Source organism: Equus przewalskii, chromosome 10 (genome assembly GCF_037783145.1).
Source record: "Equus przewalskii isolate Varuska chromosome 10, EquPr2, whole genome shotgun sequence".
NCBI classification, from domain to species: domain Eukaryota; kingdom Metazoa; phylum Chordata; class Mammalia; order Perissodactyla; family Equidae; genus Equus; species Equus przewalskii.
In genome coordinates, this window is record NC_091840.1 from 1,593,273 (window position 1) to 1,619,887 (window position 26,615).

Here is a 26,615-nt window from a genome sequence, read left to right on the forward strand (position 1 = left end):
TAGCCCCCCTGAACAGAAGGAAGTGGGACAGAGGAGTGACCCAACTTAACAGTGCCTGCAGGGTCGTCCTGGCCAGTCAGGGCTGAACCTGCTCAGCCCATCCTCTCCCAGGTGGTCCTCCCCACATGGTCATTTTCTCTAGGATGATCCTGGTGTATTTCCCTCAGTGTTGGAAAACAGCCTCGGAGGAGTGGGATGGGAATTAGTGTGAGCATGTGGCTCCCAAGGATTGGTGGCCAGAAAACCAGCCAAGAACACTTGTGCACTGGGCGGGGGGAAATTCAGAGTGATACGTTGCTTGAAAGCAGCATGTCCTCTTCCTAATTCCAAAGGCCAAGTAGGAGTGGGTCCTCCTCATTCCTCCATGGCCCTCTCCTCCTGTCCCAGCAGCCAGGACAGTGTTTCCAGCCTAAACATCTGGGAGCAGGAGGGACAGACAACAGACTGCAGATGCCCACTCAAGTTGTATCCAACCAGCATCCAGGAGCAGTGGGACCGTGGCTGTCCGCTGCCCTAGAGATGAGGGCCCACCTCAACCTCAAGGAGAGGGGTTGGAACTTGTGCTACTGGTTCTTTGTGTTTCGGTAGGCACACCAGCCTCTGTGATGTCAGGGTGACTTCCAAACGCAGAAGACATTTGGCAGCTGGATGCCTGGCCATGCCCCCCAGAGGCCTCTGGCTCATGGGCGTCGGGTGTTAGAGATTCCCGGATTGGCTTCTCAAAGGAGAGGGGGCGGGTCTTTCACTTTGTAAGCAGGGACGCTCTGGATCTCCCAGTCTCTCCTCCAGAGCTCTTGTTCCCTCTCTGGTTAGCGCCTGTCTCCAAAATGCTAGAGGATGTGGAGAAGGAGCAGCCCCAGTGGGAAGGAGAGGTGTCTTGCCCTGGCTTCACCCTCACCCCCAGCTGATTGCTGGTGAGCCGCCCCGTCCCGAGGCCCAGTCTGTCAGTTTTTTACGGTCCTCTGCCCCCAGCCCAGAATTCTTCCAGCTTACCATTTGTCCCCATTGTCCAGTCGAGCCAACACACCCATGGACAGCTAATATTCAGGCATGGAGAAAGGTGACACTTCTGTTCATGTTTCTCTCACCCCCGCAGTGTCCTGAGGAAGGGGCGGCTCAGCAGCTCAGAGCAAGGAGACCCGTCCCTAGGGCGAGAGTGCCGTGCGCCCCCTTCTTGGACTCCTCCGCAGAATTCAACAGTTCCCCGAAACCCTAGAAAATCGGCTGCTCCGAGAAGACGCGTTCTGCTGGGCGCAGGGGCCCCGCCCCCGCCCTGGGGGAGCCCGCGGACTGGCCGGGTCCCGGAGCTTGCCATGCTTTAGGACGCACGAGCGAAGCGCACGCCCCGCACGGGCGTGGGAGGTGCTGCAGACCCGCAGGGTCTTCCAACAAGGCGCCTCGGGCCGCTCGGAGGACGGACTGGGTGGACCAGCGCAGGCCCGTGGTTTCCCGCGTTGCCTTTAAACACGTCGGCTCTTTCCTAGCTGTTCTGCGTCCACTAGCATGATCGCAGGGGCGTGGCCTTCCAGCCCGCCGGCTAGGGATCCAGCGGGGACCCGCCTCCCGGAGAACAGCCGCGGAGTCCGGGCCCCGCCCCCGCCTCGGCCACGCCCCCGCCTCGGCCCGCCGCCCAGCTTTACGGCGGAGGACGCGCCGCGACGTGGGCGGCCGTGAAGCGCCCCCGCCCCACCCCCGGCATCAGCGTCCCGGAGCGGAGCGGCCTCCCGGCGCCTCCCGCGCTCCCCGAGCCGCAGGCCCGCACGATGGCCGACCTCGCGCCGCAGGTTAACTACCTGGCGGGCTTCTGCTGCCCGCTCGGGGGCCTGGCGGCGGGCAAGCCCCGCGTGCTGTGCCTCGGGGCGGAGATCTTCCTGTCCACCGGGAGCGAGCTGGTCTACGTCTACGACCAGGAGGCGGGGCTGCTGACCGTGAGCGCTCGGCCGGGGAGGGAACGGCGGGGGTCCCGGGCGCGGGGAGGGAGGGGGTCGCGGGCCTGGGCCAGGGAGGCGCGGGGTTCCCCGGGCGGGGCTGAGGGGCGGAGCTCCCGCTTCCTTCCGAGGGGCTGGCGCGTTTGAGGAGTTCGTTTAAAACTAAGGGCTCCGTGCTGTCGTCTGCCCCCACGCTGTCCAGGCGGTGTACAGGTTTCCGGGTCAGGTGTGGCACCTGGAGCTTCTGGCCCTTCGCAGGGCGCTTTACGTCCTGTGCGCCCACAGGGGCATCTACTGCATGTCGTTGGACCAGGCGAGCAGGTGAGGATGGTCGCTGGGCGGCACCACTTTGGGCGAGTCCAAATGGTCTCTCTTTGGTGGAGGCCGACCTGGCCTCAGATGAGCTCGCTGTCTCTGATCCGTGGCCGCCCTGCTCTGCTCCGACGCTACCCCTGCGATCTGTACGTTTTGCTTGCTGCTGGATTGGGTTCAGAATGAGCACTCCCCAGCATGGGGCTCAGGTTCGGTTCTGAAGCCTTCGGTGTCCCGGCCAGCCCACAGCACTTGCCTTCTCTAACAGGTTCCTGCTTGCGGAGAATCCTTAGTAAATGGGGTTCAGGCAGCCAAGTCTGCAGCTCGGAGCAGGACCCTGCCCCTTTGGTCCTGTCCCTTGTGTCATGACACACCTTCCAGTGGGTCTCTGGTTGGTAGTCATGGCAAAAGCACCATGAACCCCAAGTCAGTGGTTAGAGAAGCCCAATGTGGAGGAGCCAGGCCCCTCCCAGGCACCAGTGCAGCGCCTTCACACGGCGCCTGCTCACTACTGGCTTAGGACAGAAAGAGGTAGCCAGTGTGAATCACAGATGAGGCCTCAGGGGTCAAACAGTTTTGCACTGATGAGAATTTTTTGTCCACACTCCATTTCTGGAAGCCTTGGTACATCCTGTTATGTGTGTCCCTGGGTGACTGGTGCCAAGTGGAACAGTCCTTGGGGCAGGTGGGAGGCAGTGTGGCAGGCAGGCTGCTCCCTGGGGAGCCTTCCTCACAGTGCTGAGGGGCTGTGACGGTCCCTGAGATCACTCTCTCTGAAGACCCCAGACCCAGCGTGCTTGGTGGTGGGTTGTCTTGAAGAGTGCGTGAAGGTCGTGATGGGTAGTTCCCTGTGTTCTCGCAGGTCTGTGAGCCAGGATGACGGGGACGATGGGGACAGTGAGGACAGTCAGGACGGTGAGTCCCCTTCCCGTGTGATCCCTGTGGATCCAGACGCCTGTGTCCTCCATGATGCCACGCTGTGCACTTTCACCGTGCTCGACAATTTGCTCATCACCTTAGCACAGGGCCCCGCCCGGTGGAAGGTGCAGCTGTTCGAGTGTCCCTGTCCAGGAGAGGACCCCCTGCTCAAAGGCCAGATCGGTGAGGTGGAGTTGTCCACCCCCCCAGCTGGGAGTCCGAGAGAGCCTGCAGCCCCCTACTTCCTCCCAGTGCTGTGCTGCATGTCACCGCCAGGCTCCAGAGTCGCACACAGCCACCTGCACGGCTCCAGGGGCTTCACGCTGGAGGAGACCCTCTTTGGGCTACTCTTTGGAACTGATGCCTCCCTCCTGGAGTCACCCGTGATCCTCTGTGGTCTCCCCGATGGCCAGCTTTGCTGTGTGGTCCTGCAGACCCTGGTCACCTCTGGGTTGGCCCCTGATGACTCGAAGGCTCTTGTCAAGATCCTCCATCACCTGGAGGAGCCCGTCGTCTTCATTGGGGCCTTGAGGACAGAGCCACTGGCTGAGGACGTGGAAGACTCACACTCCGACTGCCTGGTGGCACTTGGTCATCATGGCCGGACACTGGCTGTCAAGGCCAGCTGGGATGAGGCTGGGAATCTGGTGCCAGAGCTGCGGGAGTACTGCCTCCCGGGGCCTGTGCTCTGTGCAGCCTGCGGCGGGGGCGGCCGCATGTACCACAGCACCCCCTCGGACCTCTGTGTGGTAGACCTGGCTCGGGGAGGCACTCCCTGGGACCCCATGCAGCCGGACACGGGCCCAGGAGACTTGCCCTCTCTGCTGTGTCCAGCGAGCTTGAGTGTCTGCAGCGTCGTCACCCTGTCTGTGTCGTCTAGGGCACCTGAAGGTACGAGCCACTGTTGAAACTTGGAAAACCAACGTCTCAGAGTGGCATCCTTCCTCTGGCATCCTTCTCCCCTGTGAACTTGCTCGTCCTCCCCTCCGCGTCTCGTTCCTGTCTTCCCTAAACCTGACAGAGGCGGCTTCCTCTCACCTGGGTAGCCTCGTGGTTGATACGTCCTGTCTTGGCGTCAGGGGGTGCCTGGTTGTATGTGTCCTGTGTGGGTTTAGGAGCAGGAGGTGTGCTGCAGGAGGTGTGCTGCTCTGCCTAGATGGGGTCTGCACCTGGGTGACCCTGGGGTAAGGGCGTCTCTCCATGACAGGTCTTACGTCGCGGGTAGTGCAGGGGAAATTCGAATTGGTTCAGGTCAAGCCTTACATTCTTCCAAAGGTCAGAACACACCTGCTCCACTTACACGTGGCTGTGAAGGAGCCACCCTGCCTGGAGGGAAGGTGGGCAGGCTGCACCCAGAGCTCCCGGCGTATGCTGTCCCCAGACAGAGCCACGGAGCGTTTTAGCTGTGCTTACCCAGTGCCGGGGGAGAGGGTAGAGCCGCCCTCCCCGCCCGTGAGTGTGCCGTGGGCCTGCCCTGCACCACAGTCCACATACAAGAAATGCTTAAAGGGGAAAGTCCACTGTCCGTCCCATGGGGGAAGAAGACCGCAGGGACAGCAGGGAATGGAAGGGCATAGAGAGCCCACCTGGGCATGTGCCTGTCAGCTCAGGGAGGGGCCTGCCTGTCGGGCTGTTCCTCCTGGGGTGGGGTCAGGGCCTCCACGCTATTGGGCCTGGGGGACAAGCGAGGTCGCAGGAGATAAAGCCTGTGTCCTGGAGAGCTCCCTGGTAACCCAGGAGCGGGAGAGAAGGCAGAATGACGCTAGAGAGGCGTGGGCTTCCAGAAAGGCCCCAGTGGGAGCAGAGTGAGTGCAAGGCGCCTGCCCAGCACTCACTTCTCTTTGGAAACTTCGGGGCAGCTTTGTTCCAGGTGGCCTGTTGGAGGTCAAGCACGCCCAGCTGACATGGTGGCCTTTTAGTCCCATCCGTGTGAGATGTGCCCAGATACCACCGAGGGCCGCCTCTGTGGCGCTGGCACCCCAAACGGGCCCTTGGGAGCATGTGTTGGGTGAGCGTGGGCAGCGGCTCCACCCAGCCTCTGGCGCCTGTCTGGGCTCTTCGGGGCGTCTCTTCAGGGATGGCTCCAAGGACCCTCTCTTTCTCACTCGGGCACTGACCTTCTGCCAGCACTGGTCTTGCATCCCAGGGGCACTGCTGGGTGCTCCCAGCAGCATGCCGCTCCCGCCTGCCGACCAGGCCCTGCATGTGTCCATTTTCAGGTGGCACTGAGCTCTTGGCCCTGTCTGCCAAAGGCCGCCTGATGACCTGCAGGCTGGACCTGAACTCTGAGACGCCTTCCCCTACCAGAGTGACCGCAGCAAACACTGGCCGAAAAATCAAGGAATTGCTCTCTGGAATTGGCACCGTCTCTGAGAGGTGAGCAGCTGCTCTGCGGCTCGGGCTGAGGCTGGTGCTATGTCCTCAGATGACTGTGTCCGAGGTGGTGGCATCCTGGGTGATGGTCTTGGTCCTGGCCAGGCCTTTTCCTTTGCGTCTGGTCCCCAGCAAGAACCCAGACATCGCATCGCCTGGTGAAAGGCTGCGCTAAAGGCCGGCTGCCTCGTGAGTCGAAAGGGACCTCCATCTTCTCCGACTGCTCCATCTTTTCCCTGTAGGGGCGTAGGGGGCTGCCCGTGCCGATTCTTCAGCCCTCCCCCTGGACCTCCTCTCCTCCCTGCTCTCAGTGAGGGCACCAGCAGCCCTTTTCTCTGACCTGTTCAGAGAGAGAGCAGCTCCTCTCACTGCCCTCACCTGCCCTCCACGGGCCCGAGGGAGCTTCTGGAGCTCCAGGCGCCTGTGGCTGACAGCTGTTTCTGTAGCGCCTGCCATCCTCCAGGCTATCGTGGTGGTGCTGCTGGGGAGCAAAGGGGCCAACTTAGCAGCTAGCCCCCCCACCCCTGACCCCAGGCCTCACCTGGCTCGCGTTGTCCTGACCGGGGTGGCAGGCTCCATGAGCTTGCTAGGCTAGGCCAGGCCCGCGAGCACAGGCTGCACCAGCTTTGTCCTCTGTCTTCTGTCCTCCTGCTGCCCAAGAGGAGCGGTTGGGTCAGATAGCTGGCAACAGCTTCAAAACGGTTTGGCATGAGCAGGACAAGGAGAGCTGCTCTCTGGGGCGGGGACTTATTCCTCACTTGGTGCTTTTCAGGGAGCCAAGTTCTGGTTCCTTCTGACCCTGGGGCTAGGGGACATTGCACCCACCACAGTGGCTTCTTGCCCTTCCCTTGGGTGGCACATCTGCTCTTTTCAGAGTGTCTTTTCTGAAGAAGGCAGTTGACCAGCGGAACAAGGCTCTGATGTGCCTCAATGAAGCCATGAACGTGAGCTGTGCCCTGCTGTCAAGCCGGGAGGGCCCCAGGCCCATCTCCTGTACCACCACCACCACCTGGAGCCGCCTGCAGCTGCAGGACATGCTTACGGCCACCTGCCTGCTGGAGAACAGCAGCGACTTCAGCCTGGACCGGGGCTGGGCCTTGTGCATCCAGGTGCTCACCAGCTCCCGGACCTTGGAGCTGGACTCGGCCAGCTCAGCGGTCACCTACACCATCCCCGTGGACCGGCTCGGCCCTGGCAGTCGGCGGGAGGTGACGCTGCCCCTGGGCCCTGGCGAGGACGGCATGCTCGATCTGCCTGTGACCGTGTCCTGTGCACTCTTCTACAGCCTCCGGGAGGTCGTGGGCGGGGCCCTCACCCCCTCAGACTGTTCCAAGGACCCCTCCTTGGATATGTGCCCCCTTGATGTCCTGCCTGAGCAGGAGGGCATCTGCCTGCCCCTGAGTGAGCACACGGTGGACATGTTGCAGTGTCTGCGCTTCCCCAGCCTGGCCACACCCCACATGCAGGCCCCCAGCCTGCTCAGCCCAGTCAGTGACCCTGTGGACACCTTCCTGGGAGCTTGCCTTGGGCCAGGCAGCAAGCCGGCTGGACCTGCATCTCTGCGGGCCGCCTACCTGCCTCCATCAGTGGCCGCCATCAAGGTGTCAGCGGAGCTGCTGAGGGCCACCATGGGGGACAGTTACTCAGGTTGGTGGCGCTGACTGGCTTCCCTCTGGTGTTGAGGCCTGCAGATATGGGGTCGTTCCTTCCAGGATCCACCCAAGCTCATGGCTGGCGCCTCTCCCCTCCAGGCGTGTCCTTATGCTGTGCCACCCTGCAGTGGCTCCTGGCCGAGAATGCTGCTGTGGACATCGTGAGGGCCCGAGCACTGTCCTCTGTGCAGGGAGTGGCCCCAGATGGCACCGACGTCCACCTCATCATCCGCGAGGTAAGCAGAGGGTCGGCTCTCCCGTCTGCGGGGAAACCGGCCTCTACAGCAGCGCTTCTCAGAGCAGGGTCCCTGGGGCCGCAGCATCTCTGGGCCGCTTGAGAGGACTCAGATTCTCGAGGATTCCAAGGCACGCCTCAGTTGGAGGCACAGCTGTATGGGGCAGCCTTGGCGAGGTCTCAGTCTTAGGTCCCAGTGAGGAATGGCCTGTCCGACACTCCCCACACGTGGGCTCCCACCTCGTGCACTGCTGGAATTCATAGCCGGGTCCCCAGTGCTGCTCCTTGACGGTTTGTACCCCAGGAGCAGCACAGACCGTTGTCAGCATCTGAGGCACTAAACTTCTAGAGCACCAGGGGGCTCTAGGCCTGTCCTAGAAGCCGCTTACAGGGCCCCCCAGCCCCGCCCCCAGCCACTGGGGTCATGTCCAGCAGACCCTGGCTTTGTAATGTTGCAGGCTCTCGCAGAGCATCCCAGGAGGCCAAGACACACATCCCTGAGGGCTGGGTGGGGGCTGCCCCTGCACAGCCCTTTCGGGCCAGGCCGAGACCAGGCCAGCGTGTCTAGGTTGGGGGGTCCCCGGGCCCTGATTCTGGGGCCTGGCCGGGGGGGGGGGCAGTCATTTCCTCCTGGAGTGAGTGCCGTGGTCGGCATGGTGTTCTTCCTGGGCACACACTTCCAAATGAGCAGATTTGCTGCTGGTTGGCTGGCTGTTCTTCAGGGGGGAATTAACATTGAGGGGGAGGAGCAGGTCCGGGAGCCGTTTTGTGCCCAGCTTTGCCCACGCACAGGGTGCAGAGGGGCCGCCCAGGCCAGGGCGTTGCGCAGGTGCAGAGGGGCCGCCCAGGCCAGGGCATTGGGGCCCTAGGGCTTCACCTGCTCCTTTTGGCTCGGAGGCTCCTGTCGTTCCAGCCACTCTTGGGCTGGGCAGGGCTTTGGACAGGCAGCGAGGTTCCTCATGTGTTGCAGGTGGCGGTGACCGACCTGTGTCCGGCAGGGCCTCTCCAGGCCGTGGAGATCCAGGTGGAGAGCTCCTCTCTGGCCAACATGTGCCAGGCTCACCACGCTATCATCGGGCGTATGCAGGTGTGTCAGTCCGTTCTGGGCTCCGTGGGGAAGTCTGCTGGGTGGTGGGAACATGGGACCATGGTGGTCTGTGGCTACCTGCCACAGGGGTCGCAGGACAACCCCTCCACCTCCTCTCTTGGCTCCCACATGCACGTGTCGTGCAGGTGAGCTGCGGGAGCTAGGAGGCGTGTGGCAGAACTTTGCTGCTTATCCCCCAGTGATAGACACTGCCCTCTGTGTGTTCCATCAGCTCCTAATGCAGCTGTGAAGCCACATGGCCAGTAGATTAAAGGGAGGTGTTTCCAGCTACTACCTCCTATGTTCAGCTGGAGGTTTCTGCACTTGCCTGGCCGAGCAGAGGCCCCACGGAGAGGCTATGCCCTCGGGTCAGACACCCTGGGCGCAGATCCCTGGACAAAGTACGTGCTTGTGTGAGCCTCCATGTCTTTGCCAAGAAAGCAGGAGTTGGTGGCCATCCCCGGCAGCCCTGGGGCCCTTCCGCCACCTGGCTCAGGAGCAGACTGCTGCACTGCCCTCCCGGGGCCGCCTGGGCCACGACTGCCAGATCTGAGAGGGTCCTTGTCTTCCAAATGAAAGTCTGTCAGTTGGTGACCTGAGCAGGACACAGCCCTGCCTTCAGGATCGGGCCGCCTGTCCTCTGCCACCTGTTCTGACCGTGTGGCCTTGGCCTCACAGAGGGGCTGCAGTGGCCGCTGTCAGCCCATTACGATGATTTGTCCCGAGTGTGGTCTGTGCATTGGTCTCTCCTGCACCTTGCTATCAGTGCTCGTTCCCAGGCCCCACCCCGGACCCTGAGAATCAGAGGACCTGAGAGCTGAGCTTTAACAAGGATCTGAGGGCTGTTGTTCAAGACCCACTGGAACTGAGCTGCAATGGGACGCCCTGCACCAGCCTGGGTGGGTGCCACTCGACAGCTGAGATGGGTGACCCTGATGATCATGTCACGTGGCACTGTGACCCCACTGAGACCCTGATGACCATGTCACACAGTGCCGTGACCCTGCTGTGACTCTTATGCTCTGGTTACCCAGCACTGTGACTGTCACCCTGCTGAGATCACAGTGCCATGGTGAGCCTGCTCAGGAATTTAGGCCTGAGCACTTTGAGTCATCAAGGTGGTCTCTGGGGCAGTGGTACCACTTGTCAGGGCTCTGCCCACTAGGGACACCCATTCTCCAGAATGGGTCCCTCTCCCTGCCGAGAGCAGAGCTCCAGCACCTGCATTTCTCTGCCCCAGAGAGGAGCCACGTGCATCATTGGCATGCTCTCCCTGGGCCTGGAGTGTTGGGCCATCTGCAGACTGTGCCAAGTGTGGCGGCCACGAGGTGGACAGTAGCGTGAAGCCGGGGGAAGGAGCGTGCTGAGCGGACTTCCAGCAAGAAGCAGGGGGTGGTTAGTGTCCTGGGGCAGCCGTGACAAAGCAGCACAGATGGGGCACGAACAACAGGAAAGCGGGGCTGGAGGCTGGCAGTCTGCGATCTGGGTGCCAGCAGGGTTGGTTCCTCTGAGGCCTCTCCGTGGCGTGCAGACAGCCGTCACCTCCCTGTGTCCCTATGTGGTCATCCTTCTGTGCATGTCTGTCTCCTAATCTCTTCTCATGAGGACACCAGTCAGATTGGCTTAGGGCCCAGCCACGACCTCACTAGCCTCATCACCAGCAGAGACCTTGTCTGTGAACACAGTAGTGTGCTGAGGTACTGGACTTGGGGCTTCTGCGTGTGAACGCCGGCGGGCACAGCTCAGCCCCTGATAGTGCTGTAGACGCTCCCCGGATGGGGGTCCACGCGGGCCTCACACCTGTCCGTCCTCCATCAGCCAACGCCGAGCTCTGTGTTGTGGGGGTTCCTGTAACAGCATTCGTCACCTGGCCACATGGAACAGTCAGGACCCTGCCAGGTGTGCAGTGTCCACCATGGGCCGGCCCCTCCTGCTGCCCATCAGGGTGTCGGGATCTCTTCTCAGCACTTTGTTCCCAAGGCCAGTGGGGGCCTCGCTGCCTAGAGCTGCCTGGGAGCTTGGGTCTGAGCTCCAGGAGCCGCTGGGCTTCCTCCAGAAAGCGGGATGTGGAGCAGCCTCTGCGTGGGCCGTGCTGAGTGGATCCGCCAGGGGGACAGCTCCGGGGGCCGCCTGAGACGGGGCAGGAGGAGCGGGCACTGAGGCCTGAAGCTAAAGATGGGAGAAGGGGTGGCTCTGTGGGGCCGAGGCGGTGGGGAGCAGAGGGGAAAGGCCTGAAACTTTCTTCCAAGTAAGTCACCATTGGGTTAGGCCCTGCCGTTGGAGTGGGGACACAGCAGAGATGACACAGCGGGGTGAGGTGGGGGGCTGAGATGGAGGCTGCAGGGGAGTGGCAGGGCCATCTGGCTCTGAGGCATGGAGGGTAGGCGGCGGGAAGCGCTTTCTCTCCAGTGACCTGCCCCTTGTGTCCCCCCAGCGGATGGTCGTCGAGCAGGCCGCCCGGGGCTCCAGCCCACCTGACCTCCGTATGCAGTATCTCCACCAGATCCAGGCCAACCACGAGGTGAGGCCCCCATGGGTCCCGTCCCCTGAACCTCCCACCACTGCCTGGGCTCCTCTGGGGACACACGCAAGCACTCGGGTGTCGCCCAGTCCAGCAGGGCCTGCGCTGTCCTCACAGCCAAGTCAGGGGTGTGGGCTCGGCTCCCCTTGTGGGGCCGGTGGGGCAGGGTAGGTGCAGTCACTTCTGTCTGGGCCCACTCCTCCTCCCTGCGCCGCCTTGGCTGGGACCCTTGTCTCACCTGGGGAGGGTGTCTCCCCTCAGCCCAGCAGCTCTCCTGTCTTGAGGGGCCTTCGGGGCCAGGCTGCATGTCCCATGCTGTAGGGTCACAGATAAGTGTTCTTCCTGTACCACCGACCCCTCCCAAGTAGGATTTATGCATGGTTGGCATCCCCCAGAGGAACCCAGTGACATGCCCAGTGGGAAGGTGGCCTGAGCCATTGCCACCTGCCCCCCTGCAGATGCTGCTGCGGGAGGTGCAGACCCTGCGTGACCGGCTGTGCACGGAGGACGAAGGCCACTCCTGCGCCACCGCCGAGAAGCTCCTGCAGCTGTACAGGCAGCTTCGCAGCCCCAGCCTCCTCCTGTTGTGATTCAGGTCGGCCCTGCCCCTTCCAGCCACTCACAGTGCCTTCGTGGTTTTACAGAGAAAAACCTGGAATGTGAGAGACTACTTCTTGCTCATGACCCAGGAGGCACATGTTGGCCTGGTCACAGCCAGGGAAAGTTAGGGGGCAGGATGGGGTTGGCCAGTGCACAGCGTAATGCAGGGTACCTGGTCCCCTGCATGGCCACTTGGCTGCCCTCATGCATGTGTGTGCTCGGCGGAAGTGAAGTGTGAAGTGAGTTGTCCCAGGGCAGCCTGGGTGGCATCTGAGCCCCCTGAGCACCAGGCTCTGCCCTCACTCATCCTTGTTCCCCCTTCCCCAGTTCCTGTCTTCTGTTCACATCACTCCTTTCCTTTCCTCCAACAGCTGCCCACAGCCTCCTCACACGACCTGGTGGTCACTGCTGGGCAGTCTCCCACCCGGAGTGCTGGGCTGGATCAGCGACATCCCCTCTGCTCAGAAGTCAGGCCCAGGACACAGACCCTGGACCCCAAAGCAGGAGCGTTGTTGCCTGAGCGGCCTGCAGAGGCCATGGAGGAACAGGGTTTCTGGAGTTAGGACTTGGGGCGGGTTTGTATCCATTCCCACCCCTCTGCCCCGAGCGCGGGGCTGCCCCTTCTAGCGACACGCCCCTCCCCCCCGAACCTCCCATCCAGCTCAGGGCACCTTGCCCTGCCACTCTGCAGCAGCTGGGGCCACCAGGTGTGAGGGCGCCTCCTGTGACTGAAGCACAAAAATGGCCGGGGGGCGGGTGGGGGGAGCTCACGGAAGTGCCCAGTGGCCTCCGGTGGCCTGTGGCCAGAACACTCAACAACTAGGTGCCTCCAGCTATGGCTGCACCCAGCACCAAGCACTGCATTGTTGCCAGGGCCCCTCAGGGTGGGCGCAGCCCCACAGCCCTCCCTCAGCCTGGGCAGCAGCCTGGCTCAGCTCTGGTGCTGGCGTTCTCGGCATCTGGGGAGGTGACAGTGCTCTCCTGTGGTGCGTGCGGGATCCCCCTGTGAGGCCCCCCACCCACATTGACCCTTTGTGCTGAACTGCTTCGTCTTCTGGTTTTTTACTCCTCCCTCAGTCCGGTGGCACCTTTGACCTGGATTCCTGGGTGCCCCCAGCTCTTTAGCGCCTGAATGAGCCCTGCACTGGCCTCTCCGTGGCCTTGGGGCCAGTAGGGAGTCCCCAGCACTGGGGCCAAGCCCACAAATGAAGTGGTCGCTGCAGCAGCCATCCTGCCGATCAGGGCACGAGAGTCCCTCCCAGGGAGGACCAAGGTCACCTCCTTGTCACCCTCCACAGAGGGAGGGGGGCTGGCAGGTGCTTCAAATCAGTCTGGGAGAGTGGGTGGTCGCCACACAGACCCCACGATGGAGGGTTCTCCAGGGCGGGAGCGAGGGTGGGAGGGAGGCCCCCTAGTATTGCCCCCTGTGTGCTAGGAGCAGCCGTGGCAGCTTCCTTCAAGCAAGGGGGCTCACCTCCAGCCTCTGCTGGCTCACGGTGGTCCTTCTGCAGCCTAGAGCACTGCTGTGGCCCGGCCTGGCCCAGGGAGGGCCTGTACCCCCTTAGCAGCCCTGTCTCCAGCTGTTTTCCAAGGGTCGTCTTCCTGTCGCCTGAGTGCCACGGGGAGAATGGAGTGGCCAGGCCAGCCCACAGAGGCCCCAGAATAGACCGTTCTTTGTGAGTGGACAGAGGACAGCACTCTCAGGGCCTGTGTCTGCCCACCTTGGAGAAAGAGCCTTGCCCCACAGCCCCCGACTCGCCACACAGGCTGCAGGGAGCCCAGAGCTGACAGATCTGGGTCTTGGTCACCTGCAGGGCTTACCTACCCAGAGGCCAGCCAGCCGCCCCAGGTCATGGAAGCTGCAGGAGACTGATGGGGATGCCACCTGCCCCCTGCGATGCTCCCCAACCAGGTCTCGGCCCAGAGCAGTGACACTGTCCAACTCGGTGAGCCTCAGCTGTGTAGGGGGCGGTGGGCACCAACGTGGTGTGTGAAAGAGCAGCATTGGGACCATCTCCCCAGGCACTGGGTGCTCGATTGGTCGCCCTTGGTCCCCACCGTGCAGCTCCTGACACAGGCTCACGTGGTGGCCCCACAGCTAAGACAGCGTCCCTGGCCCACCTGGGCCTCTGCTGGCTCATTCAGGGATAACCCTCTCGAGGCGTTGGTGCTGGTCTGTCTGAAAAAAACGAGGCCTTTGAGGTACGGAGCAGGGGCAGTGGTGGGAGGGCCACTCCTCCTGCCTGCTGGCCAGAGGCCCCTGCGTGGTGTGGGCACGGTGGCAGCAATTCAAGGCAGACTGCCACGTTAAGGGTGCACGTCGTAATCTCCAGAAAAGGAGAAAAACTACATGAACACCTAAAAAGCCAAGAGGAGGTAAAATGGCGTAACGAGAAAAAGGTGATAAATCAGAGAGGAGGCAGAAAGGAAGGACAGGACAAACAGCAAAGAAGCTGCAGGGTGACAGGCTCACCCCGGCCGTGACACTTCACTCTGCCGCCTGCGCGAACCTGCCCGAAGCCCACAGACCAAGGGGCAGGGTGGAGGCCTGAGGCCACACAGTGGGCGGCAGGCAGCAGATCCACAGGGAGCTGCTTGGGGAGCCACCTGGACCACAACCAAGACCTAGGAGCCCTCACCTGCTTGGATGTCCTTCTGAGTGCCCCCCCAGCCACTCAGTGTGCGGTCTTCCCGCAGAGCAGGATGAGCACCACGCCGGACACGGGGCGTCCCTTTGCTGATCCCTGCTGTGGGAGGCCCCAGGCTGGCCCTCATGGGCCATCTACACTGAGTTCTGTGTCCCCTGCATGCAGCTCCCACCCGCCTTAGCCTCAGTGTGTCCCTCTCCTCTGTCCAGTCCTGGCCTTTATTCCCCACCCCAGCTGGCCTCTCCTGGGGACCCCTAGACGCTCTCCCGTGCCTCCCCTCTGCAGCCGCTGCCCCAGCCTGTGCAAGCTCCACTCAGCAAGTGTCTGAGGCCACATGCACTGTCTGGCTGAGGTCAGCAAGAGGGAGACCCCTTCTCAACACCCTGCAGCGTCAGGGGAGCTCCAAAGGGCACGGGTGGGAGCGACTTGTGTGATTCCAGGCCTGGTGCCCAGCAGGTGGGCCACCAGCCCTCCTGCCCCAGACGCCACCAGGGGGCAGTGCACGCCGAGGCTGAGGCAGCCACCTGTCTTCCAGGGGCCGGTTGGACTTTGGCATCTGGTTCTTGCAGGTTTAACAAGCTGGCCTTGGACCAGCCAGCCCCCTCAGTCTCAGCCCTTCTTTGTCCCTAAGGGGAGAGGAGAGCAGCGAGGCCAGGAGCAGGCTGGGGGGGACCCAGTTGGTCCTCCCTGCCCCCAGGATGCCTCTCAGCCCCCTCCTCTCCTCCCTGGCCTTGCAGGTCTGCTCTCCCCTGGGATCGCTGTGCCCCTCTCCCTGCCTCCCTCCTTTCTCAAAGCACCCCAGCCCCAGCTGACCCTCTCCTCCGCCCACGCTGGCCACACTCAGGCAGGCCTGCTTCAAGCAGGTGCTGCCTGGGGTTGGGAGAGGGGGTGGGTGTGGGGAAGGGTGGCAAGGGCATCTGCATTCATGGTCGCACCCTCCCTCCAGGCTCTAGGCCTTCCTCAGGCTGTCTCCCACCTCTGATGGCCCAGGTCACCTAGCATGTCCAAGAGGCATTGGCCTGGGTGGGGGTCCTTGGGGGCTGAGGAATTCTAGGTGCTGGGTGGTGGGGAGACGTGGGTGAACCATAGGTTTGTCTCATCTTCCACCCAGGCCATAGGGCCACCAGCCTGCTTTGGGCAAGGCGAGTGAGGACTCTCCTCATCTGTTGGGGGTTGGGGGGGCAGGCAGGGGAGTGCCTTGGCCTGAGAGCCACATGTGGGTTGAGGCTGGGGGTGGGAGGCCTGGAGCCCCCTTCCTGGGCTAAGAGGGGTTCTATTTGGGAGGGGTGGGGGGGTCACTTCTCCATCAGGTGTTTCCCAGATCCTCTAGGACTCTGTTCCTGGGAAAGAGAGCAGTGAGATGCTCCACGGAGACGTGCTCCCCCCAAAGACCCTCTAACAGGCCTGACTTGCCAGGGCCACAGACCGGGCTTCTAGCTGTCCCACCTAACTCCTGGTCCCGCTGAGTGGAGCAGGGGTCTTCTCCCTCGGTTTTGGGGAGGAGGTGTATGGCAAGGCATGGGGGGGGGGGCCCGGAAAGGGGAGTGCAGGGCAGAACAAGAGGCGGCTCAGGGCTGTGGCTGTCCAGGATTGGGGGAGGGGAGCACTCAATTGGCTCAACCCTTCCCCCAGACAAGCCCCCCTCCTTGATTTTCCGGGCATGAGGATGGAGAGGTTGACCACCACAGGAACTCTAGGGCAGAAGAGGCCCGGCCTGTGGCCGGAGATGCAGACCCTCCGCACACACCCTGCCCCGCTCCGATCGGTGCCATCGAGCCGCTGCGTCACTGACACGGTTTAATGGGGGACAGGCGGGCCCGGTGCTCAGTACTCCCAGAGCGCGACCCCCGCCGGCGCGTCCGCGTCCGCGCGCAGCAGCCCCGAGGCGCCGCCGCGCAGATACTTGCCGCTCCGGGTGCGGATGGCCAGGCGGCCGCGCTCGCGGAACTCGAAGAGGAAGTCCTCGGCGCGCTGGCCGTCGCTGCACACGCTGCCGTGGCTGCCGGTGTGCCAGAACCCGCCGCCGCGGCCTGGGGGTGGGGAGGGGTCGGCGGGGCCCGCTCGCTCCCCCGCCCTGCCTGCCGTGCCTCCATCCCGCCCTGTGCAGCCACCCGCCCCGCCCCACTCATTCCACGGCCCCACGCCCCCTGCGGTCCGCCCCATCCGCACCTCGGATCTGGTAGGCGCCATCGCTGAAGCTCAGGTGGAAGACGTCGTAGACGGAGCGGTTGGTGTCCAGCTGGTTGGAGCCGCGGCGCTGGCAGACGAAGCCGTCCAGGCCGCGCAGCACGAGGATGGGCCGGTTGATCAGCTTGAGGATGAACTCCTCGTCCTCGCCTGGTGGGAGAGCGGGCTGAGGGGCGGTAGGGCGTGGGGGCATACCCGGGGCTCCCCTGGAAGAGTTGCAGGCTCCGACGCCCAGCTTGTGGGCCAGATCTACCATTGTCACTGCCTTAGGTCACCTTGACAAGTGGCCTGCTGCCACTGAACCCCGGGTTCCCCAAGTGTGCAGCGGAGGTCTGGGCACTCTGGGATTTAATGGCTCCCCCCACGTCCAGAACGATTATCTTGACCAGCAAGTATGACTATTGCCAGGGGCAGCAGCAGGTCCGTGGGGAGCCGGAAGGATCAGCTCTTGGTGGAGACAGGATCTCTGAGCAGGTGCTGTCCCTGGGCAGGGAGCCCAGTCCCAGTTCCCCCAGGGCAGGTGGGGAGTGCTCACCCACAAAATCACTGATGGCCGCCAGCTGCCCATTCTTCTTCATGCACACATAGCGTCCGTTACTGGCCTTGAGGGCCACCCGCCGGCCACGCCACTCCATCTCAAACATGGTGTTGGCAGAACTGGAGGGGGCGGGGCAAGGTACTCTCAGAGCAGCAGGACATGGAGGCTCAGGGTCAGGCCTCCCCATCCCCTTCTGGTCCAGTACCACCCCCACGGGGAGGGACAGACCCTTGCCTTCCACTGACACACCCACCACTATTAAGAACTGCCCCTCACCCCTGTGGGCATTCTTCCCTGGCTGGGCTGCAACCACGGTCTTCGTGGTTGAGGTGGAGGTGGGGTGGTGGTAGAGGTGGTGGTGGTTATGGAGGTGATGGTGATGGTAGTGGAGGTGGAGATGGAGGTGGTAGTGATGATGGTAATGGTGGTGATGGTGCTGCTGGAGACGGAAGTGGTAGTGGAGGTGGGGGTGGTGCACTCACACTTGTGTGGCTGTGGCCTGGATGCCCCCGTGGGTGACCAGGGTCCAGTAGCCCCCAGTGCTAGAATAGAAGGTGCACTTCTTTGTCTCTTGGTCAATTTGCATCAGGAAGGTCTCATGATCCAGTTCTTCATCTTGGTTGGCTGAGACGTTGACCCCTGGAGGAGGAGATGGGAAGCCCCTCACGCCTCTCCCTGAGTGGGATGGGGAGCAGAGGGGTGGGGAAGCATGCTCTTGGGGCAACCCTGAAACCAGAGGGGGTCTCATCTAGAACCCTCTGGACTTTGGAGGGCACCTCTCAGAGGGTCGAGGAGCCCTGCCCCTAGGGCCATGTAGCCACATTGGGGACCCTCCACACTGCTCCCTAAAGGTCCTTGACCCAGCTGCTACCATAGCCCCAGGAGCCAGTCCGTTCCGTGCTGGCAAATCCCCCGCCTCTGCTAATCGTCAGGTAATCTGCTTGCTCCCGCTCTCTCGACCCAGGACTTAGACCAGCCTCTCTTTATACCCGCCCCTAAGCCACTGGGCGGGCACAGTAAGATCTCTGTTCTTCCCCATGCCATGGCCCAGGACACAGCCGGGGCCTGGGGCCCACTCCCGGGCACTGGGCAGGAGCTGGCCCCCTATTACCTCCCCAGCCCCTCATGCACATATGTGTGGTCTCCCAGAAGCCCTGGGGAGGGCAAGGATACCCGGGGCTCAGCCTGGGGTTCTTGGGAGGGCAATGGAAGGGACATCCATGCCCAGGGTGGGGGGCAGCCGACAGGCACTAGAGCCTCCCCCAGTTTCTTCCCGTAAACCCTGTCCCTGTTTCCATGGCAAGTGGCCACTCCAACTGATGTGGCAGATCACAGACCTCTCCACAAGGCCACTCTGTCCAGCTAGGGGAGCAGGAGGGATGGGGGCAGAGCCCCATCAGGGGCTGAGAGTCGGGGCCAGATCCTGTCCAACCTTCGAGAAGGAAGGACGGGCACCAGGCAGGGCCTGTCATGGACAGGGCGGGACCTCTCACCCTTCACCAGCTCCCGAAGGCTGCTGCTCACAAAACCGCCCCAGGCTGGGCTCTGTCTCCCCCTCACACGGGCCACTGCTCAGAGGGAAGGCAGCAGCCTGGCATTTTCACCGCCATCCTCACCATCTGTCAGCAATACTGAGCTAAGTGAGCTGCTGCTGCTGTGGGACCGCCATGAGCAGTCACAAAACAGTCCTTGGCTCGCTGGCACTTATAGTCTGTGGGGAGCGATAGACAACAAGAACCATGTCCAGCACCCAGGGATGCTGTGGGCCTTGGCCAAGGACAGCCTCACAGACAAGGTGACGTTGAAGCAGACCTGAGGAGGTGAGGGAGCCATCCCTAAAGGTACTGAGGGAGGAGCGAGGCCAGGGGCTGTGCGCCTCGACTGCCATCTCTGAGGCCAACCTTGTTGGTGTCCCCAGCGTTGCCCCCGTGCACCTCCTCCAGACAGGATGTGGCCCAGGGGCTCCATCTCACACAGTCATCTGCTTCTAGGGCCCTGACCTCAAGGTGGGAGAGGCACAGGGAGTCCTGGTTAGGGCAAGCAAAGAGCACACATCCACTTCCCTGGGAGGCATTGGTTGATCGGTGGAGGTGTGAAGAAGAAAGGGTGTCTGTGGCATTTACGCGAGAAATTTTCTTACTCCTGAAAAGACACAAGAAGAGGCAGTGCTCCTCTTTCCTCTGGACTTTGTGCTGTGTAGATGTGAGGGCTGGAACAGCAGCAGCCATCTTGTGACCACAAGACGCCAGCCTGAACTCAGAGCTGTCCCAGGAGAGTGGTTCCACGAGAAGGAAAGAGTGGAGGACTTTAGTGACACTGCTGAGCTGGTGATGGTGCCCTGCCTGGGACCCCACCACCCCGTGCCTCCAGATTCCTCTTTATACGAGGTAATCAATGTCTTCATGGCTTGAGCCAGTTTGCAGCCATTTTTCTGTTACTTGCAGCAACAGACGGTGACTGCTGTGCTGCTGTCAGCACCACCGCGTCAGCAAGGCTGGCAACAGGTGTGGCAGAAACAAGCAGCACAAAGAAAGACATTGGGAGGAGAAAACAGGTAAGCTTCAGTGCTCGCAGACACCCCAGGGCAAGAAGACAAGTTTGGGTTTGGAGGCTGCTTGGCCAGGAAGATGACCTGGATCAAGGTACCACCACTCGGGCTGCCTTGGGATCTAGGGGCACCACTCCCTCCTCCCCGAGGAACGAGATGCAGCATCCTGCTTCTTCGCATCACTGGTTGTCAAGCCAACATCTGAACATCTGTGGCGCTGGGTCATACACCGTCAGCCTTATTGCAGGGGAAGTGGGGAGGCGAACGGGGCTACCTCCAGCTTCTACCGTGGGAGGCGGATTTGGTCCTTAGTGGGAGATTCCCCATCAAAGAGATGGGGTCAGTTGCAGGGTGATCCAGAGAATGAAAATGGTCCATATAGCCACTGTCCCTCACCACCACAGCCATCTCCATCACCAAAACCACCACCATCATCACCATCGTCGACACCACCACTGTCACCAGCAGAACCACTAGCACCATCTTTGTGGTTACCATCTGCTCCACCACCACCCTTACAGCCACAGACCACACTGCCACCACAAGTCTCGCTCGCTAGCTGCACACGTACAGAGACCTCTGTGTGCAGCATCTCCTTTGACTCTCACAGAGGAAGCTCTTCCACACCGTTGCCCACATTTTACTGACACACCAACCATATGGGCCTGGGCCCATGGTCCACCCACCTGCACTGTGTACCGCCACAGGTGTCCCCACCCCCAAGGACAGAATGCCTCATCCCCGTGTGACCTGCACACTGAGGTCAGCATGGCCGGCCCCGCGGCGGCCCGTTACCTTGCCTCACAGACACATAGCGGTGGTTGGCAGCCACTAGCACCACCTGCGGGGGACTCTCCTCCAAGTCGAAAAGCTCGTCCTTGCCGGGCCGTGTGTTGCGTCCGGCCCTGAGCGTGCCAGCGGGCCCCACAGGCGCCAGGTATCGGCCATCGCAGTCCTTGAAGGCCAGCTTGCCTGCCTTGAACTCGAGCGTGTAGCGTGCGCGGGCCTCAGGCTCCCAGACGAGGCGGCCGTCGCTGCGCAGGTAGCGGCTGTCGCAGGACTTGAGGCAGTACTGCCGGTTCTGGAAGATGAGGGTGATGAGCGCGTCCACGCCCCACGGCGTGTTGCTGTCTGCCGCGATCTCGTCCTCCTGTGGGCACAGGTGCGCGTAGCGCCGCCGGCTCACGCTCAGCAGGTGAGCTTGCGGGTGGATGGCCAGGTGCACGGTCCACAGCTCGGCCGGGGAGATGGCCGTGGCAAAGCACGACAGCTGGTCTTCGGTGCCCCCGAAGAAGCGGCCGTGCGGCTCCGACTGCAGTACCCAGCGCCCGTCCGGCTGTGGCAGGACCAGGAAGCGGCAGTCTCGGCTCGGTTGCTCTGCCTCGCAGGCCACGCGACCGTCCTCCTCGGCCGACAGGTAGCGGCCCAGGTGGCTGCTGCGGAACAGCACGGCAGTGCCCTGCCCTGGGTCAGGCTCCAGCACCCACATCTGCTTCCTCTTGAGGCTGGGTGCCGAGGCGTTGACCTTGAAGCCAAAGCTCTCCGCTGTCAGGTAGCGGTCAGCGTCATTGACAAGGCCAAACTGGATCTTCAACACCTGGTGCAGGCCATTGGTGGGCATCTTCAGGACTGGCCCAGGTCCCCAAAGGGGCCTGGGAAGCTCTCTCTGAGTGCTCACGGCCCCCGAGGTCCCCCGGAGGCCCAGTGTGACTGGGCTGGCCCTCGGCCCCCAAGCCTGGCTGGCGTCATGGACCCGCTGCCTGCTCGCACGCCACCTCTGACCAGTGGCCGTGGGCCCAGGCAGCTCTTACATGGCTAGCGGGCAGCAGAGGGCGGGTGGGAGGGCGGATCAGAGCTGTGTCGGCTTAAGAACGGCGGCTGCCTTTCATTACCCCAGCTTGGATTTCAGCCACTCCCGAACCGCACCAGGGGCCGGAGCCCAGGGCCTGCAGGGCTGGAGAGCACCGCGCGCGGCGGGGCTGACCACGTCCTTGCCCTTGCCCTTGCCCGCGGCTGCCTGGGCCCACGGCTCGGGCCCTGTGGCCTGCTTTGTGGCTCCTGCACCTCTTAGCTTCTGTCCTTTCCGCCCCCGACCTCAGGGCCCCCAAACCCACCGCATGGACTCGCCAGCCCAACCCAGCTCTTTCCCAAGGCAGAAAAAGCTGCTGGTGGAAAACTCGCAGTGTGGCTGCAACCCGATCACAGCCCTCCGCCCTGGAGGCCGCCCGATCCTCAGCCAGATCCAGTTACTGCTTCTCTGATTCCTGCTGCCAGGAGCACGGCAAGGCCCCCCACTCTTCCGCCCAAGTCGTGTGCCGTCCCCTTGGCCGCCGCCTCTCGCCCTGGGCCTGATTCTTCCCCGAGAGTGGTCTGAGTGGGGAAAGCGGCAGGAGGGGGCGTTGGTGCCAGCGAGTGGGCCAAGTGCCCAGGGGCCCCCATCCTGGCACCCGTGGCACCCGGCTGCACGGCAGGGTGCAGGAGGTGTGGAGAGGCTGCTGCCCAGCCGTGTCCACACTGGGCCCGGCAGCCTGGCTGTGCTGGCCCCAGGGAAAGGGCCCCTGGTTTGGGCCGAGATGGCAGTTGTACGATGGAGACAGTAACACCCGCCTCAAGGGTTGCTCTGTGGGAGGGTGACATGAGAGCAGGAGTGTGAAGCAGATGTCATCCGGGTGGCACCTAATGGGGCCCCTCTTCTGTCCCTTCTTCTATGGGTGGGCACTGCTGGCTGGCCGTGTGGACCCCTGAACTGCTGTTCACATCACTGGAGTGACTGGCCTGACTTGGGGTCTTTGTGGGGTCGGCTCCAGGGGGCCGTGTAGGGCAAAGCCCTCTGTAAGAGGGATGAGACCAGCAGGCTAGAAGAGGCCAGAAGCAGGTGACCCCTGACCCCTGGCACCTCCCAGCCCCAGCTGCTCTGGCTGTCTGGCTGCACCCCTTCCCCACTGAGCCTGAGGGGCCGTCTTTGGGAACCTGCAGTGGGCCCGCTCAGCTGCACCCTGCCTGTCTGTCTCCTGCACCTGCCTCAGGGGCTGGGAGCCAACTAGTGAAACCACAGCTGCCCATCCTGGGCCGGGGCCAGCCTCGGTGTCCTCTTCCTCGTCGCAGCGTGTGGCCCTCAGGCATCCTTGGGACCCAGGGCCAGGAGCCACGGGGCACTTCCAGCCGTGGCCTCCAGAGTCATGCCCCCTCCTCATGGGCCCTCGGGGCTCCGGGCAGCACCCTCCATCCTTCTCGAGGTCGTGATGGGGGCCCCACGCTGTGGGGGTCCAGCAGAGTAAAGGGCCTTGGACTGGGCATGTGTGGGCCCCAGGGGCAGGCAGGGCAGGTGGGCACAGGGGTCCATGGTCAGGGGATGCACTTGGGGTCAGAAGTCCTTCCTCCAGTCTCCAAGTCCTGGGTGGTGACCTCGCCAAGCACGTGCAGACACTGAGAACGGGGACCTGTTCCCTCACTTGGGGCATGAGCAAGGTGCGGGAGAGACCCGAGCACAATCCCGGGGACAGCGCGCTGTGTGCCGCAGCTCAGCTGGGCCAGGTGCCGGCAGGCTCTCTGGGGGCCAGCGCCATCCATCTCCGTGACCCATGTGCATTCTCGGGACGCCGACCGTGTGCCCACCGGGCTTCCTGACCCACGGGAGGAAGACGCTATCTGGGGTTGCACCCTGCCTCAGGGGTGATGCCCACACAGCATCCCCCAAGTTCCCAGGGCACCGGGGACCCAGGTCTAGCCTCAATGCTGGGGAGATGGCCCTGGTTTGGGGGTACAAGCCGTGGTGCTGCCTGTACCTCAGTTCACCCATGTGTGGGGGCCCGAGGGCAGCTGTGCACGTGCTACCCCCAGGTGTGGGCACTGGCCTCTCCACACCCCCTCCTCCCAGCCAGGCTTCAGAGGAGCCCAAGACGTCCCAATTAGCATGACAGCCTCATTAGCACAGCCGCACTGGCAGGCGCTCATGGGCATCATGTGCCCGGCGGGAGGAGGCCCGGCCGCCAGGCGCTAAGTGGGCCTGTCTCCAGGCAGCCGCTTGGCAGCAGAGCCAGCAGCGGCTGTGGCCTCTCAATTCTGGGGGCCCACAGCCCCAGGTGGGGGTGGGGTGGGGCTGCCTGGCAGTGACTCAGGGGTGTGAGCCACGGGGTGGCCTTTTGGGCCTCTGGGGGACTCTAAGAGGTGGGCCTCCCAGCCTAGATGTTCTTGGAGCAGGTCGTTTGCACGGATCCCCCGCTCAGGAACCAAGGACCTGAGGCCCTTGCCCACCTGCCTGCTGGGGTCATGGTTCTTTTCTGGATACTCCACATGTTCTGGCACACAGTAGGTACTTAATAAGTGCCTGTGACTGTTTGATGTGGAGGTTCCTGTGTGATGGACTGAGCCTGTGCAGATAGATGCAGCAGTATGTACACAGCCTGGGCATATGTGTGAAAATACACATGGATGGGGACTGGGCAGAGGGATCTATAGCCACCTGCTGGGCCAGCCCTGGCCCTAGAGATGCTGCCCTGGATCCCAGCCTCAGAGCTCACTCATGGCTGTCAGGCAGGGTGATCAGGCTATGCACTGCACAAGAGAATCTGTTTCACGGGCACCACTCATATCCCAGATGTACACTACTCATAAGACCCTGTGGTAGGCTGGATGCTCCAGCCCCACAGCAGCATCCTCAGGCAATGGGGACCACCCCTCTCATGGAACCCCGTAGAACCCTGTGGCCATGTCCCCTGCCAGAAGGTGCCCACGCAGCCATACACTTGGGACACACAAACATGCCCATCACTGTGTCCTGTGCATCCAGAGCCTGCACTCTGGGGTGTCCAAAGTCACTGCCACTCTGGGAGCCCAATTCGCCTGACCACACTCACCTCTGAACCTGAAGCCATCCCCTCCCTGGGCAGTGGGTATCTGGTGTGTGCCCACTGCCCAGGGGTGCCGTCTGCGATCACTGGACCAGGCCTGGGCACAGATGTCAGGCTGCCCAATTGCACCACCTTGAACATGTTTGATTTGGGGAGGGGCACCTTTTCCTGATGGGCACCAAGAGGCCATTTAGGTGAGTGGCACCCCTGGCCCCTACTTTAGGGAGTGGCCTTCTGCAGCTGGACACGGCGGGATGGACCCTGCTGGCTGCACCTGGGCCTGGAAGGCAGGTTGGGCGATGTTGAAAGCCCTCAGCAGACAAGGCAGGGGCCAGCCCCTCTCGGTGAGTGTCCAGCTGGGGCCAGGAGCACAGGGCCTTGAAGCCCCCCAGGACCCTGGCGTCCACCCTGGAGCCCTCAGGAAACTGTTCCTTTCCAGAGAAGCTGGGGGATGGACGAGCCTGGCCACTTGGAGGGTCCCCACCCTCCCCGCTTCACCCAGTCAGGCCCCTCTGGGGCTACCAGGGAAACAACCCTCGCCCCCGTATGTCTAGACTGCTGGCCCTGGATGCAAGGGTCCCGCCTGGGCTCCTGCCAGCACGCTGCCTGCTGCCATGGTGACCAGCATGTGCGCCAGGCTGGGCGCCTGGGCAACACCGATGCTGGTGGCGTGAGCTGGCACAGGCTGCGTGTGTGCAGGCTGGGGGAGAGATGGCTCCCCCCCTCAGCTGGCCTGGAGCCCGGAAGCGGGAAATGGCCCAGGACAGGCCAGGGCAGCTCCCCTGGCTGAGGGACCTCCACAGGCCACACCTTTCGAGACCCAGGTCTCGGTCCCCTGCTCTGAGCAGTGCCTGGCGCACCCTCCCTGCAGGGCAGCAAGGCTCCAGGAGTCACTTCACGCAGAGGGGATCCCCAACGCCTCACCCCACTTTCCAGAGCCCCCGCCTCAGCCCCAGCCCTGGCCTGCTGCTGCTCTTGCTGGCATTCCTGTCCCCCACCGCCCTGGGTACTCTGCCCCTCGCATGCCCAGGCCAGGCTGGCCAGCCCCTACCAGGGCCTCTGCTGTCCCCCTTCGGCCCTCTGCCCCCGGGGGGTCCTCGTCCCATGAGGTGAGGGCCACTCTGCCGGCCTGGACACTGCTGGGCATGGCCCAAGGCCCTGATTTCCTCATTCCTGGGCCTGCCACCTGCTCCAGGGGGCCAGCTTGGCAGGTGCCCAGAGCCCAGCCTCCCACATTGTTCCTGAAAACAGGCCCATGGCTTGGTTGCCTCATGATTTTTTCATGGCGAGCTCTCTGCTGCTCTGCAGTTCCACTTACACGGGCAGGCGGGGCCCACGCTTCTCTTACTCCGGCCTGGGTTGGTTTACTGGAGGCCTGCAGGTTTAGGGTGACAGCTCCCTGCTCAGGGCAGGAGGGAGCAGGCGGTGCTGGGATGAAGAGTGAGGAGGGGGCTGGCGCATGGCCGACTGTGTTATGTGGCCACACACTGGGGCTGCCCAGCCTGTGCCTCCCACCTGCTCCGTGGAAAACGCACCCCACCCCCATCTCCTGAGACCCCTGCCCTCCCCACCCCATCCCCCACCTTTACCTTCCCCCCACCCTCCTCCACCCCCACCCCATCCCTCGTGACCCGCCTATCCCCCATCAGGGCACGGCAGCTCCTTGAGATCCTCTCCTGCTGCTGCCCACTTCAAGCCGAGAGCTGCTGGCTGGGCTGGGGAAGCCCCTGCTTGGGGCTGTCAGGGTCGAAAGCTGGTGTGTCTCCTGGCTTTTGCCTCTTGTAAAACCATAAGGTTTGGGGGGGCGGGTATGTCTGGCAGGGGTGAGGAGAGACAGCACTTTGCAGAGAGGAGCGACAGGCCAGAAACCTCTGGGTGCCAGGAAGGCCGAGATTCCCTGAAGGGACCACAAGGACAGGACCAAGGGCACCTCAGCAAGCCCAGATGCTCTATGACCACTAGGCAGTCTTCGAACACCCAAACCCCAGGACCTTTGTGCATTCCTGGGACAACATGGGAGCATTCACAAGAATATCTGAGAGTGAGCTCCTGGCCACATGGGGCTGAGTGAGAATCAGATCAACTCCAAGGAAATAGATGGCTATTTACCGCCCACTGGGCTTCCAGGCACACAGGTGCATGGCTCAGATGTGCCACACCTGGCATGGCCAGTCATGAGCTCACAACTCTGCAGGTGACCATGGTAGCCTCTGTCCAG

The 26,615-nt window shown here is 62.8% G+C and overlaps 2 protein-coding genes across 5 annotated transcripts; one reads left to right on the forward strand and one right to left on the reverse strand.

Annotated features, from left to right (window-relative positions):
- The first annotated feature begins 1,620 nt into the window (after positions 1–1,620).
- On the forward strand, positions 1,621–12,668 carry FAAP100 (FA core complex associated protein 100). 3 transcript variants are annotated; one of them, XR_011523246.1, is made up of 11 exons: positions 1,649–1,928; positions 2,131–2,249; positions 3,103–4,049; positions 5,378–5,534; positions 6,406–7,178; positions 7,283–7,419; positions 8,389–8,505; positions 8,738–10,753; positions 10,940–11,026; positions 11,485–11,621; positions 11,998–12,668. XR_011523246.1 is itself a non-coding variant. In XM_008520386.2 (10 exons), the coding sequence occupies exons 1-9, from the start codon at positions 1,764–1,766 to the stop codon at positions 11,614–11,616; spliced, it is 2,634 nt and encodes an 877-aa protein (XP_008518608.2). In that variant the 5' UTR covers positions 1,621–1,763; the 3' UTR covers positions 11,617–11,621; positions 11,998–12,668. The 3 variants fall into 3 exon arrangements, 1 of the variants encoding a protein (XP_008518608.2); XM_008520386.2 differs by lacking the exon at positions 8,738–10,753 and having other exon boundaries at positions 1,621–1,928; XR_544938.2 differs by lacking the exon at positions 8,738–10,753 and having other exon boundaries at positions 11,485–11,685.
- A 3,391-nt stretch (positions 12,669–16,059) lies between these two features.
- On the reverse strand, positions 16,060–21,296 carry FSCN2 (fascin actin-bundling protein 2, retinal). 2 transcript variants are annotated; one of them, XM_008520383.2, is made up of 5 exons: positions 20,343–21,296; positions 17,482–17,638; positions 16,997–17,118; positions 16,444–16,611; positions 16,060–16,304 (listed from the first exon to the last, which is right to left on the reverse strand). In XM_008520383.2, exons 1-5 carry the CDS (start codon positions 21,166–21,168, stop codon positions 16,099–16,101), a joined length of 1,479 nt encoding a protein of 492 aa, XP_008518605.1. In that variant the 5' UTR covers positions 21,169–21,296; the 3' UTR covers positions 16,060–16,098. The 2 variants fall into 2 exon arrangements, with proteins under 2 accessions (XP_008518605.1, XP_070417434.1); XM_070561333.1 differs by having other exon boundaries at positions 16,444–16,662.
- Positions 21,297–26,615: the final 5,319 nt, after the last annotated feature.